This window comes from Zalophus californianus, chromosome 11 (genome assembly GCF_009762305.2).
Source record: "Zalophus californianus isolate mZalCal1 chromosome 11, mZalCal1.pri.v2, whole genome shotgun sequence".
NCBI lineage: Eukaryota > Metazoa > Chordata > Mammalia > Carnivora > Otariidae > Zalophus > Zalophus californianus.
The window spans coordinates 12218549-12232772 of NC_045605.1; the positions used below are offsets into that span (position 1 = coordinate 12218549).

Genomic DNA, 14224 nt, shown 5'->3' on the forward strand with positions numbered 1-14224 from the left:
ACATCCTCCCCACTCAGCTGTAATTTCTTTTTGCCTTCTTCCCCACAACTTCTAACACAATACTATATGTAAACAAAATGCCCACAAAGGTTGTTCATAACACCCCATGGAGTTGTGATAATGATTTATTAAAAATCTATTTCTTAAGGAACTTGTCACAGATAAACACGTTCTAAGAGGGTCATCCCGGGGCTTCTAGTAACACATCAGCTCAGGGATAACCCGGGAAAAATAATTCCCATTGCTGAACGGAGGGTGAGCTTGGAAGTCCTGCTTCAAGAGACTGGCCGGGAATAACCTAAGCACAAAGCTGGTCACTACCGAACGGCCACGAGTGGATCATAAGATCTTGGGTTATAAAGCACAGACCTGGAAGAATGGTTCTTCTGAAGGAGTGAATGACTAAATTGGGAGAAAGCTCCCGCTTGTACAGGTGCTGGAGGAAGGAGGAGAGGGAGGAAGGACAACGACATGAACACCACCAGTGCCACCACTAACGCATGTACCGCACTACTATCAGCCAGACACTATTCTAAGCACTTGATTTAGGTTAACTCATTTCACACTCACAAAAACCCTAAGGGGTAGGCGCCATTGTCAACTGCCTTTGATAGATGAGAAAATTAAGTCACAGAAAAATTTAAGTAATTGCCTAAGGTTACACAGCTAGTAAGTAGTAGGGCTAGGTTGAAATAATTCATTCAAACTGTTTAAATATTTGCCTGACACTCAATTACCTAATGTTTATGTCTCAAATTTTAGAGAAATTACCATTTGGAGAAAGATTTAAAGAACCGCTAATACCTAGGCACACACTAGTGCACTCTCTGTTTAACCTTGAATTTATTGTCCTTTTAAGGAATATTATAAATCCTTGAACTCAACATGCTTTCAACTACCATAATCACTTAAGCCCTTTGACTTGGTGTGACCAACGGCAGCAGCTCCCGAGCCGGAGCCACACTGTGTGGGAACCACGGTCTCCACCTGCTGCCGTATTGGTCACAGCATCCCTCCTCTGGTCTGTGCCACAGCGCAGCTCTCCTTAAATACCACACAATTACATCTCACTCTGCTTTCTCTCCGAATATCCAGATTCCTCAATCTTTCCTTGGCATAAAACTGATGGGGGGGGGAGGGGAGGAGACTCTAAGTGACGTCCTCTTTATAAGATCCGGTACTTTCTGTTTTAAAGAGGTTTTGGTCCATCTTTCCGACCATCTAAGGAGGTTGTGATTAAAAGAGCAAACAAATCTAATCACAGTTTCATGGAGCGTCACAGAGGCTGCCCTTACCTTTTGCCTCTTCCCTAATTTTACTTCCGAATTCAGGTTTCATTTTTAACATCTTCCAATTATTTAGTGATGGATAGCCATTCAAGCAGCTAGCTCGTATCAGAATATAAGGAAATGAAGGAAAGAGCATTAGACCCAAAGTCGGTAACCAGTTGGGCAACTCTCATTTGGCAAGTCTCTTGACCATCAACTGAGAGAATGCACTTCCTTTCAATCTACCACCCAGAGTAAGTGCATCGAAGCTTTTACTAGAGAACTCAGGCACCAATCCCTCTTCAGTCCGCTACCTCTCCAATCCAACCAAGAGTCAGAATGTTTTAATTAAAAAGAGTTACAGAGAGCGCGCGCGGACGGCCGGGCGGCGGCAGCGTCTCACGGAGGCGGTGGCTTCACTTTCCAGGGCTCAGGGGCGGCCACAGCAGCAGCCTCGGGAGCCGGAGCTGGAACGGCCGCGGGCAGCAGTGGCGGTGCTGAGGGATCTAAAATGTCCGCTGAGGCACAAAGAGTTGATGACAGTCCAAGCACTAGTGGAGGAAGTTCTGATGGAGATCAACGTGAAAGTGTTCAGCAAGAACCCGAAAGCGAACAAGTTCAGCCCAAGAAAAAGGAGGGAAAAATATCCAGCAAAACAGCTGCTAAATTGTCGACTAGTGCTAAAAGAATTCAGAAGGAACTTGCAGAGATTACGTTGGACCCTCCTCCCAACTGTAGTGCTGGACCCAAAGGAGACAACATTTATGAATGGAGGTCAACTATATTGGGACCCCCGGGATCTGTCTATGAAGGAGGGGTGTTCTTTCTTGACATTACCTTTTCACCAGACTATCCGTTTAAACCCCCTAAGGTTACCTTCCGAACAAGAATCTATCACTGTAATATTAACAGCCAGGGCGTCATCTGTCTGGACATCCTAAAGGACAACCGGAGTCCAGCCCTAACCATTTCTAAAGTTCTCCTCTCCATCTGCTCACTTCTTACAGACTGCAACCCTGCTGACCCTCTGGTGGGCAGCATTGCCACACAGTACGTGACCAACAGAGCAGAGCACGACCGGATGGCCGGACAGTGGACCAGGCGGTATGCCACATAGGGGCCTGCTGCTGGCCGCCCCCGCCGGACCTGTGCAAGCACATTCACCAAGTGCATCAATAGCCCCACCCACCCCTCCGGACCTCGGTTCTTATTTTCTTATTTTTATTAAATTCTGAATCTTTTTCTGATGCTATGTCATCCATCCCCCACTCCTTTTTCCCTCCCTCCTCTTCCTCCTTTTCCTTCTCTCTTCCCTCCACCCCCCCACCCCTGCCTTCTCAATTTATTCCCTTTCTTGATTTCTATTCACTTGAAAGATTTGGGGTTTTTTTTTTTCCCACCTTAACATGGAATGGGAACTTTTGTTTTCAGTGCAAACAGTGTTGGATCTGTAATAGTAAGAGCTTTCTTACAAAGCTTTGTATTACTGTGTGGTTTTGTTTTTTGTTTTATTTTGATTTTTTTCCTTTTATGTGATCTTTGGGAAAACACGAATTCAGAATTATATCTCATTTCTACTTAAATGTAGTGCCTAGGGTTAATTTTTTGTACTGAAGTCTTTATTGGTGGGTGCATGCTACTGGGAACAAGTTTTTTGTACAAAAGCTTCAATCAGAATCACTGTGCATTACTGAGACTCTGTTTATCACTAGCCTTCTGTTCCCCACACAGAAGACTGTTGGATTGAACAAAATAATATGTATTTTGATTTACTTAAAGTGCTTGTAAATTTCTTAGGGACCTGCCACTTTTGACTGTGGATCAGTTGATGTACACTTGTATTATTAAAGCACTCAATAAATCACTGTGGCTGATAAAAAAAAAAAAAAAGAGTTACAGAAAAAAAAATATTGATCCCTCTAAGTACTCTAAGTTTTATCTGTATCTCAAACAAGATCACCAAACTACCTGAGATGAGATTTAAAATCAGTCTGTGAGGTCCGCTCTACCATCCCAAACCAGGGCATCCAAATGATAAAAATGGGATTCCAGACTACTCAGCTGCCATAAGAGCCGTGCTCCAGCGTGTCTGCTGAACGTGGAGGACCTCACACATGGTTCTTCCTGAGTCCACTCAGATGGGGTCTTTCTCCCTCCTCAATGACCCAAAAATTCTTCTGAGCATAATGACTACTTAAGATTCATATCTGACATACCTGAACTGTTTATTAAATAAAAACGAAGATAAAATAATACATAGGTTTATGGTTGCATTTTTGCTTTTATGACATTTGGGTCACATCTTGGATTATCTTATTGCATCTTTGGTCACAAATGCAGGGTCCATTGTTCCTGTGAGCAGGTGTGCAAAACCCTTTATGACAATCCCTTTTATAATGTGTCTTTCCAGGAACTCTCTAACAGCTAGAACTGGCTGTCCTAAAGAATTTTTAATGATGAAGCTAATGTAGTCACTGAAATGTAATAGGATTTTAGGGTGGAGTTATGGAAAGGAAACAAAACAACAATCATAATACATATGGTATCATGGGATCTATTGAAAATCAAATTTTCCATAGTCTGAGAGTCACAAAACAAACTAAATTTTCAATCCATGCAAATAGAAGAAAACAGTGGTATGAAGTCTGTAAAATGTAATTTATTTCAAAAATAGAATTACAATATGAGTCCCCGCGCCTACTTAAGAACTGATAACATATCAGTACTCCCAAAAAAAGAAAAAAAGAAAAGAAAAATTGTACTAGTTCAAATAGAAAATGTCCAAAGTTACCAGCTCTCAGACTGGTAGAGAGATCTGCATACTCCAAACTACTTTCTTAGACTTATACCCTCCCAGGTCAGAGACAATCATTTACTCATTCAACCAATATTTTTTGAGGATTTTTCTGTGGCTAGGCACTAGGTATGTTTTAGTGAGCAGGACAAGGCATGTATTCTGATCAACTAAGAGGCCTCCTGCTGGGCTCTAACAAAGCAAAAATAAAAGCTAGTAAATGATCAGTAATGACAACCAACTAGCTTTAATTAATAAGATTTGAAAGCCTTAAAGAGGATACTTATTCCACCTGCAGAAAATTTAGAGTAAAGTAGAATATAAAATAAACCACAAGATAACCTCTATATAAACAAAGCTCTCCACTGAGGAATGTGAGAACAAAAAAATTCTTTGTTTTGCAATTTTCGGTTTGAGTAAGATAACAAAGTTTACAAAGAAACACTGTGCTTTTGCTCAGGAGATAAAACATTAATCTAACTGTTGACCTAGAAATAACATGAAATTATAAATTTGTCACATGAAAGCTTTAAGGAAACAAGCAACTTAAGTAGCTCACAGCATTGGTTAATGGTGGATTTGGTTTGACTGTGTACTTACCAGTGTGAGGCAGAGAATTATAGGAGGATCCTTTTCTTCCACTATTTTTGACTGTTTTTGAACAGAAATGAAGTAGCAGAACTCCTTTACCTTCTGAAGTTCAAGTGTAACACATGTTGAAATGACTGTCAACTCTTATATATGTAACTTGAGTCTCAGAGCAATGCAAAATTACCAACACGAACTTAGTCAATTGGGTTGCACGTTATTATACAAACTGGATCAGAATACGATTTACTTCTTGCTTGTCAATATAAATGCTTTAACATCTAATCCAATGTTCTCGACTGAAATTTTATGAATTCATAAAAAAAAATGCATAGCCAATACAGATCTTGAGTTATACCCCATCTACAAAGCAAAAATAAATTATGCCAACCATTTGTCATAACTGTCACTGAAAAATAAGTAACAGCTAAAAAGGCTTTAATTTAAGAATTGTGCCTACATTAAAATGTCTATACTTGCAAAGCCTTGCCATCATACTGTAACAAGAGATTAACATTTCTTCAGAGAACTCAGATTAAAGTAATCATACAGAACCTAGAAACTTGAGTTCCAATTTGATGCACTAAAGAGTTGAGTGTGTATTCTGGCCTGAATCAGTCTTAAGTAATACATGATGCAGCATCAGGTTTCTAAGAGACTCTAGGAAATCCAAAAGAAACTGTCTGTCTCCTGAAGGAGACTAAACAGGAAGATGAAGAGAATCTAGGTGGAGAAAAGTAAGTAGAGAGAAAATAAGCTCCTTACTAGTCTCTTAAGTCTTCAAAACCAATGGCTAGTCCACATGCTTAAACCCTATGGCCCCAAACACAGAAACAATCATATGAGGCCGGCCTCACTATGTCAACAATAACCTTCCCTATCTCCACCTATCAAAATACGATGCATCCTCAATATCCACTTTTGTCATCTCTTTCGTGAAGTCTTTGATTTCCCTTTGCCAAAATTAACCCCTCCAACTGCGGCTTCCCTAGGACTCTGCTCCTTTTCAAAGACATGCATCACGTTGTATACTTGACCATGGTTACCTTTCATCTCTTATTTCTCATACCAGATCATGAGCTCATGACAGGTAAGGGAATATCCAGCCTTGTATAACCTACTAGGCCTAGATTGGGAAATTGCACCTACAATGAGCTCAATGAAAGTGTCATTTTTTTCTGTAAAGAAAACTTTATTCAAGACATTTTAGCAAGTTAAGAGGAAGCACAGTAATTTCACTTCTAAGAATTTACCCTAAGGAAACATTCACAAAGACATACAAAGGCTTCTGTGTATGGATGTTCATTACAGCATAATTCATAACTATAATGATTATGATGGTAATAATAAAAACAATTATCATGTATTGTGTCCGTATTTTAAGTCAAGCACTATGAAAGCATTTTGTCTTACCTTACTTAATTCTCATAGCTACCCTGGAAGGTAGATATTATCATCTAAGCTCAGAGAAGGTAAGGTAATTCCAAGGTCAAACAACTAGGAAGAGATGGGGCTGGACTGTGAACCCAAAAGTTCTGACTCCAAAGTCTGCGCTCTTCCTAGATAGAACTTGCCAGGCACCAAAGCGTATTCTAAATACTTTCCCTTCCCATCCCCATGGAACCTTCACAGGAAACCTCTGAGGTAAGCACCATTATCATCCCCAGTTTGGAGATAAGGAAACTGGGGCACAGAGTTTAAGAACGTGATCAAAAATCCCCGAAGTAAGAAATGGTAAACCTTGGATTTAAACCTAGGCAGTCCAGCTACCTTCAACTGTCTTTTCCTACTTAAAAGAGCAAACGACTAGAAATGACCTAAATATTCAAGACTGGCTTAAATATACTTATGAACATATGAACGACACAGCAAAATGTAAAGGGCAAAAAGCTGGGAAGTGTCTGTATCTTCATCTCTCCAAATTATTCCATCAGATTACGCACGTCATTTATCCTGTATTTTTATACATAGAGTTCCCATTGTATTCTATATATTCTAGAAAAGCCAGCAAAGAGTAACAAAAAAAGCACTTAGGAGAAAAATCACATGACCTAAGTCTCAAACCCAACCGTACCACCTACTCTCTCTGATGTTGGGCAAAACCTTAACCTGGTTTTGGCTTTTCCTGAGTCCTTGTTGTTTCTTCCGTAACAGGAATTCAAACTGAATTTCTTCTAGCATCCTTATTCTCTATCATCTCAAGATCACAAAGAAGAGACCTTTTGCTCACACCAACCCTGACACCTACTCATTAATAAACAGTGTAGAGTCTAGGTAAGACTTTAAAACAAACAGAAAGCTTCAATGGCGTTTGGATAAAATTTAAATGTTATTCAGATAGAGCATCCTAAATACTCACCTGCTTCCAACTGCTTATGCCAGATTCACTTCTTGGTCTCCTTCTGGCAACGTGACTCAAGATGTAAACATGTCCACATTCAGAGCTCAGCACCAACACAGGTACATCAACTCAAGCTGACCTCTCCTAATGCACCCCAGTCTCTCCTGCTTCTCACCCCTAACCGAATTGCAAGAGCAAAATCAACTATCACATCTAGGCACATCATCTCCAGTCCAAAGCTCTGGCACTGATCCCAATCCCATACTTCAACATCATGGCTCCTTCACTTGGCACTTTTCTAAGTCCGCTCAGCCAGGCGTAAGTATCCGTCATCACGTACTCATCCAACATTCTGATTCTCCACCTGTGGTGTGTCACTAATTCCTAATACATCTCCGATCGCGTTGCAGATTATGACTATGGGGGCAACACACCCACAGAAGAGATGCCGTCATCCTCTATCCTTTCATGCATGAGAGACACCACTAAGTGACCGCGGAACGCCTCCCGCAGAGCCCAGACACAACTTCACAATTCTCATCCCAGCACTCCAAGGGGGCCCCAGCCAATGACCGGAGTTGGGATGCAAGATGAAACCCAACTCCCATCCTTGATGTCCCGCTGTGTTAACCATGACTTCTCCCACCACTCCAATACAAACCGTTTCTTGTACCGTGACTGGACTAGCGAAAGAGCCCTATAACTAGACGCTGGTACAGATCTCTCCAGCCCATCCTTCATATGGATTCTCTCTCTCCAGCTCACTCATCCTCAATGGTTCTCGGTCACCTGTCTTCAGGTAAAATAAAGAGAGATTCCCCTTTGTCAGGCATTCAAGAGCCTCTACAACTTGGCCCGAATCACAGTCCTCCAACATAGGAGCTTTTCAGAGATTTCTCAGTTTTAACATCCTTTCACCTAACAAAATCTTAGACAAAAATCCCAATAAATTAAACTGACACAAACAGCACCGTGTGGGTTGAAACGGGCTTAGGAGGTTCAGCGGTGGTGCGCTCTGCTCTGGGGCCCCTCGGCTCCTCAGGAGGGGCTGAGGCTCTCCCGCAGAAGCGCCAGAAGGACCGCCGGCCACCAGGCAGACCAGAGAACGCAGGAATCTAAATGCGACTCCTACCCAGCGCTGGGTTATAAGCTCTTCTGAGACTGCAAAACAAACCAAGGGAAGAACGAATCAAAAGAGCCCAAATACTTACAACCAGAGTCCAGAGATACACACAGACATCCCCCTCCCCATACATACATTTACCATGATTTTCCTCTGCTCTGAAAATGTCAGTGCTCAGCAAGGGACAAGACAAGGTTAAGAGAATCTGACAGAAAGGACTGGATGGAGTTGAAAGCTAAAGTCCTGCAAGTTTATCTACACAAGCAGCATATTCCCAACTCAGCCCATTGCCCTCCAGCTGCATAATAGCAGTAAGTTTTTTTAAACACCCTCATTCTGTCCTACCACATTTCATAACGCGTAAGGCCCAGCCGGATGCTGTGGAGGATTTTGTCAAGCTGTCTTTAATCTTTCACTTTACCTCCATTCCTAACAACTGAGCTGGCAAGTACTTAAAGTTGCTGATGTTTACACCCTGCATGTTTTATTGTTCGTTTCCAGGAAGCGCTTTTATTGACAGAGGCGAGGGGCAGGGGTGCCATTTGTCAGAGTTTAAATGTAGCGCTCCTTACCCAACCAGGAACCCTCTTGCTTCACCTCCCAGATGTTCAAGCATTTTGTTACTCAATTATTTTAGTTTGCATTTCAATTTTTTTTTTAAATTCTAAATTACATAGGGAAATGTATCCACGGCTAACAGTTTCTCTGAAAACACAGGCTGAAATCATCTTTTTCACTAGGTTCTCCAGATGTCTTTTTTTGTACCACGTCCGCCTAACCATTCAGTTATGTGATCTGTTGATCATCACCACTGAAACCAGCCAAACTGTGATGGACCCTCCTGTTCATGGGACTCCTCCTATTTTTAAAAGTTTCACTCTCCAGAGAGCCTCAGCTTGCAAGCTGTACAGGGCATGGCAGATGCAGTCCTCAGAAAATATCCACGGGTGGCTTAGCGTCATCCCTGGAAGCCTTTCAATACCACGTCACCATACCTTGCTACTCGCTACATGGCTTGACTCGTATTCAGAAGTTATGCGCTTATGTGAAGCAATGTCAACATGAGAATAAGCAAAACAGAATTAGGTTAACTTATGGGGTAAAACTTTACAATACATTACAAAGCCAACTCTAAATAATTTTAGGGACCTACTGTCGGGAGACACTTCATAAAGCTGCTTTTCCATGAGGGTGAATAAGAGAGAGCTGACCAGCGCTCTTTTTGGAACTCAACTTTTCCTTGGCTTTTATGGGAGAAGTAAATGTCAGGGAGAGGCCTAAACTGGACCAAACAGAGATGGACTGCCCCCAGAATACCTCCTATGTTGTGAGGGCTTGCCCCACACATTTGTTTTGTTTGTTATTAAATTGTTCCAGTCAAGAAAAGTGACTGACTAGCGACACCCGCTAACAAATTGCCTGAATTAATTCCTTCTACCCAATCAGATTAAGTATGGCCCTACAAAAGAATAATACCATACACTGTCAAGAAAGAAACATCTGTTGATTTTTTCCAAAAAGCCAAAGACAGAATGAAATGGAGGGCATTTCAACAAAATGAGCATACATACATACATTTGCAATTCAACACACCAATGAACTAAGGCAGGGGTCCAGGTGAATAAAACAATCCTCCCTAGCAATACAACTGCCCGGGATAGACCGCTATTAACCATCTAAACTTCTTTTGCATCAAGTTGAAGGTCAAGGATGAACCTCAGACTTCCTACACAAAGGATGTCCAGCTTACTCGCCATGTGGCAGGGCCCTAGGCCCACACTTCCGCCTCTTTTTGGTGACTCATTCCACTCTCTCACCATGAGGTTCACCCATTCGATAACGGAATGGGACTACAGACAGCAGGTGTGTGCAATGTTGTTTTCATCTCCCCACTTGGAATTATTAGCACCACCCATCACTCAATCTGGCAGGTCCATTTTAATATTAGCATCACACGCACACCGCATCCTTGGGAAAGGAGGCCATTTCAGACTCTTCGGTGAACTACTACTTAGACAACAGAACATTTATTTCATGTCATTATAAAATTAAACTTTACCTCTGGGTCTTTACAAGGCTAATAGTTCATCTTCCCTTTTTGACACGCAAGAGGATAAGATTCTCCTGACACAAAAACATGAAAGGGCATTTTTAACCACGGTGACAATTCTATGAGGTTGCTGAGTCCAGGAGATTATTTTTTTTTCAACAATGTAAAAACACGTACAAATAAAATATTTTTAAAAACCACATGTTAGTCATGTAAAGAAAATATAATGCCCTCACTCGTCCTGCCATACTACAATAGTTTTACATCTCAGTTATGTACATCCAAAGTGGATTTCAGAATCACTCACACTGTCAATCATATATTACGGCTCAGCTCGCACCAAGAGTATTATCCATTACGCACAACTGTAACCTGTTTGAAGGCAAAGGAAAACATTTGACAAAGGGGTACGTGAAAACTAGGGTTAATATAATGCTCTGCTTCCTTTTATACAATTATATGTATTTTGAGGAAATTCTTCAGGAATGTATGCAGAAGAACGGGGCATTCATTTTTGGAAGTTAATTACGTATTATTAAGTTCGGAGTATCACGGGAAATCACTTTCAGCACTCAGGCTGTGCTTGAGAATCGAAAAGACAAACCACACCAAGATTTATTTGTTAAGCGTAAGGTAGGTCATTCTAAAGCCACACACATCTGTCGTTTCCAGGTAAACTTTACCAGAATAAAGTTGATCTGTGTGAAAAGATTACTATTAGAAGTTTTCTAAGTTTGCTAATAAAGATGGTAAATTACAGGCCTGAAATCTGTCATTCGTTAATCAAATTTCATAGTAATTTCTTCCTGCAGACACATGCAGAAGACAAATTATCAATTTCTGTAAATCATAATTAGTTCAGAGGCAGATTCCAATTCTCCTAAAGATTAGCTCAGTGTAGTTTAAATTAAAGGCACTCAGTTACCATACAAATTGTAGAAAACCTTGGCCTTCGTGGAGATGCTTGAAATCTCAGGTTATGACCACTTGAAGATTTGTAGTAATAATTCCAAATGCTTTTACTTTGTTACATTCACCGATGCCAATTTTCACTGAGCGCACTGGCAAGGGAGTGTGGAAGAGTAGCAGTAAATGCAGTTTCTTGCCTGCTCGGTTTTTCCCCAAGTAGAGAACTCCACTGCCATGGAGACTCAGGGCCCCTTCCAATCTTTAATTTTCTTTAAGAGTGGATAAGTGCCGTGAGCAAAACTGCTCACCACTGCTCTTGAGGTGCTTATTTAAAAAGAAATAAAACATGATTAATTTCAAGTGCTTTACAATTAAAAATATATGACAGGAGGGTTATCTGGGCAATTTAACTACACTGGGAAGGGTCACAGGCCTCTGAAGTTTGAGACACCCTGAGCTAGACTCGATGCATGTATTTATTGTCACTGGTAGCATATTAGATTATTAAAAGGGACATGCTAATGTGACATTTTACTATTACAAAGGAAACTCAGTACTAAAATTCGAGCATAAATCAGGCAGATATGCTTCTAGACATGCAATCAACTCTGTCTTCCACTCATCTTCCTTTACGCATCAAGGGGTTATATTAAATTTCATTTTGTATTTATTTGTTAACTATATGTGTCGCTCCTTCCGAAGTTCAATGTGAGCAACAAAAATTTAGCTGCATCCTAGTAAAACAGATTAAGTTTAATGCAGATAAAGCAAGACGATTAGGGTGCCAGAAAAATAAACTTTAAAAATCAAGACTAAAATATAAACCTATTAGTTTTGAACATTTATCCAGATTACATTTCATATGCAAGACTCTCTTCAATAAAGCTCCACTTCTTTATTGCAGGAAAGTACCTCCACCCATAAAATAGTAAGATCTGCCTTTGAAAAAGAACATGACAGCCCAATCGATTCGTTTCCCCAAACAATGGCTAGTTTGGGGGTGTAAATGGCAGACAACACAAAGTAAATCACTGTCATGAAACAATAATTAGCACTGTAAAAATAACCCCCACTGTCTCAGCTGACTAATGCACAGCTCCTGTTTGAGCCCAGATTTCAAGTCTGAAAGTCACCAAATGAAATTAGCACTTTCATTCCAAAGGCAGATTCTGTTGGTATTTTTGCCTGGAAGGAAAGGGAAACCATTTCATACTGTCTCACTAACCCAAAATAGCAAAAACTTGTCATCTCTGTTGCTTAAAGGGAAAGCTGTTCGAGGGCTTGGCAGAGAAGATCACAGTTCAGTTCAACAGTCTTCTCTCCTTTCTCTCCGAGCCCCGTTGTTCTAAGCCCCCTATCAGCAAAGCGATTAATGACACATACTTCATCCAGACTGTGCATGTCTGCAGAACTGTTCGGTTGGGCAGTTTGGGGCCTGAGATTCCTCGATAATAAGGCCAAAGTCATGGGCCTGACACCCACATGGACCAATTAGTTCTAATCTGTTTCATTGCCTCACCAGCTCTAAGGCTAACTACCCCATCACGAATGTATGCTGTTGGTCAGAGGGTGATATAAAAGTGCATGAAAATGGTTCAGTGGATACCAGGCAAGGAGAGGAAGGAGGGAAGAAAGGAGGGAGGGAGGGAGGAAGGGAGAGAAACAGGGTGAGAAGGGGCCCTGAATAGTCTTAGAATGCAGTCTTCATGTCTGAGCCTATGACCACCATCTTATGGAAAGGACAACATACCCGGGTCATATATATTTGAACAGCAAAAAGGAATACATGCTGATTAAGAAAGTGGCTAGCCAGCTAATTTATTCTGAGTCTGTCCTATACTAACTTTCAAAAAATTAACTAAATCTATATAAAATTAAACAATGCTTATGAATTAAACACTATATTTCATGCCTTAAAAGAACTCAGCACATTACCAATTAGCATTTTCTTTGTTTTGAATTCATTGAATTTATATCATCCTTCAACACTGTTTAGCTAAAGCAAACAAAAACAAGAAAATCACATTATTTTTTCTAAGCCATATAAAAGTGATCTGGAAAGTCACGTTTAAAATCGCTATCATGGATTAGCTTAAGGCAATTACTTCACTAGCCGCATTCTTTCACGAGAAGTTTAAAAAAAAAAAAAAAAAAGAAAGAAAATCAAGCTTCTTGCCTAACAAGAAAAATGAAATCCCATTAGTTGTGTCTCCAGTGTATATTAACATTCCTTTTGTTTAGAAAGGTTAATATCCCCCAAATAAAGGAGCATACAGTGCCTGTTAAAATAATTACATCATGACATTTTAGAAAGGTTGGCAGATAGACGTGGTTGCAAGCAAAGAAACAAACAAAAGTAAAAGCTAGTACTTTTTAAATTATCCATGACTTCAAAAAAAAAAAAAAAGGGAAGGTGCTGGAAATTCCACCATGTTGGCAATTTCCTGCCAGGTTGTCTAGTCTCTGGTATCTGGCTTTTCTCCCTCTTCCTCAATATCCTTCCATCATAGAAACTAAGGAAGATGTACCTTCATGCTCGAAATCAGATGTTCTATTATCTGAAAAGAAAGCTACAAATCTGACAACAGAAGGGTTTCACAACAGATCGGGGATTGAGAGCACGTGGTACCAACATCAAATCCAAGTATTTCATGGCCCCTTGGAGTCCCGCAGTGGGACACAGACAGTATCTGGTGTCATTAAAGGATGGTTTTTCTATCCTGGGCAAGCTGATCCAAAGGCCCAATATCCATAAGATCGCAACCAGGGAACAATTAAACGTTTTGAATTCCTCCCCAAAGACCTGAATGAAACCACTTCAAACTTCACGCACACAAAATATGGCATCGTGACCCCGATGCGGGAGGCAGAAAGCAGCAATTCTCCAAAAAAGGAAAACAAATCCTTCAGCTCTCTAACTTTTTAAACTTTTTTAAAATCAAAAATAGGCACACTGGTAATAGAAAACCGCATCAGCCCTCTCAGCCTCTGGGGCACTGAACGCTCCTTTGGAGCTCTAGGCCAGGGAGCAGCCAGAGAAACAGGCAAGACAAAGAGGAGGAAAGCCAAGGGCTTCCCCAGCACCACTTAAACCCCAGGAAGGGTCCTCAGTGAGTCCTCAGTTAACCACGGCTCAGCCTCGGGACAGCAA

At 40.9% G+C, this 14224-nt stretch overlaps 2 protein-coding genes across 10 annotated transcripts in view; one reads left to right on the plus strand and one right to left on the minus strand.

Annotated features, from left to right (window-relative positions):
• Positions 1 to 14224, minus strand: part of CADM1 (cell adhesion molecule 1) — a 318714-nt gene that overhangs the window by 159261 nt on the left and 145229 nt on the right. The gene's annotated exons all lie outside the window — the stretch shown is intronic.
• On the plus strand, positions 1767 to 3142 carry LOC113914193 (ubiquitin-conjugating enzyme E2 E2-like). Of its 2 annotated transcripts, XM_035722802.1 has the most exons (2): positions 1767 to 2005; positions 2139 to 3142. In XM_035722802.1, exons 1-2 carry the CDS (start codon positions 1780 to 1782, stop codon positions 2207 to 2209), a joined length of 297 nt encoding a protein of 98 aa, XP_035578695.1. In that variant the 5' UTR covers positions 1767 to 1779; the 3' UTR covers positions 2210 to 3142. The 2 variants fall into 2 exon arrangements, with proteins under 2 accessions (XP_035578695.1, XP_035578694.1); XM_035722801.1 differs by having other exon boundaries at positions 1767 to 3142.

Bases quoted from the DNA above. Each gene is read 5' to 3' on its own strand.
- LOC113914193 (XM_035722801.1), top strand. From the start codon at position 1,780: ATGTCCGCTGAGGCACAAAGAGTTGATGACAGTCCAAGCACTAGTGGA.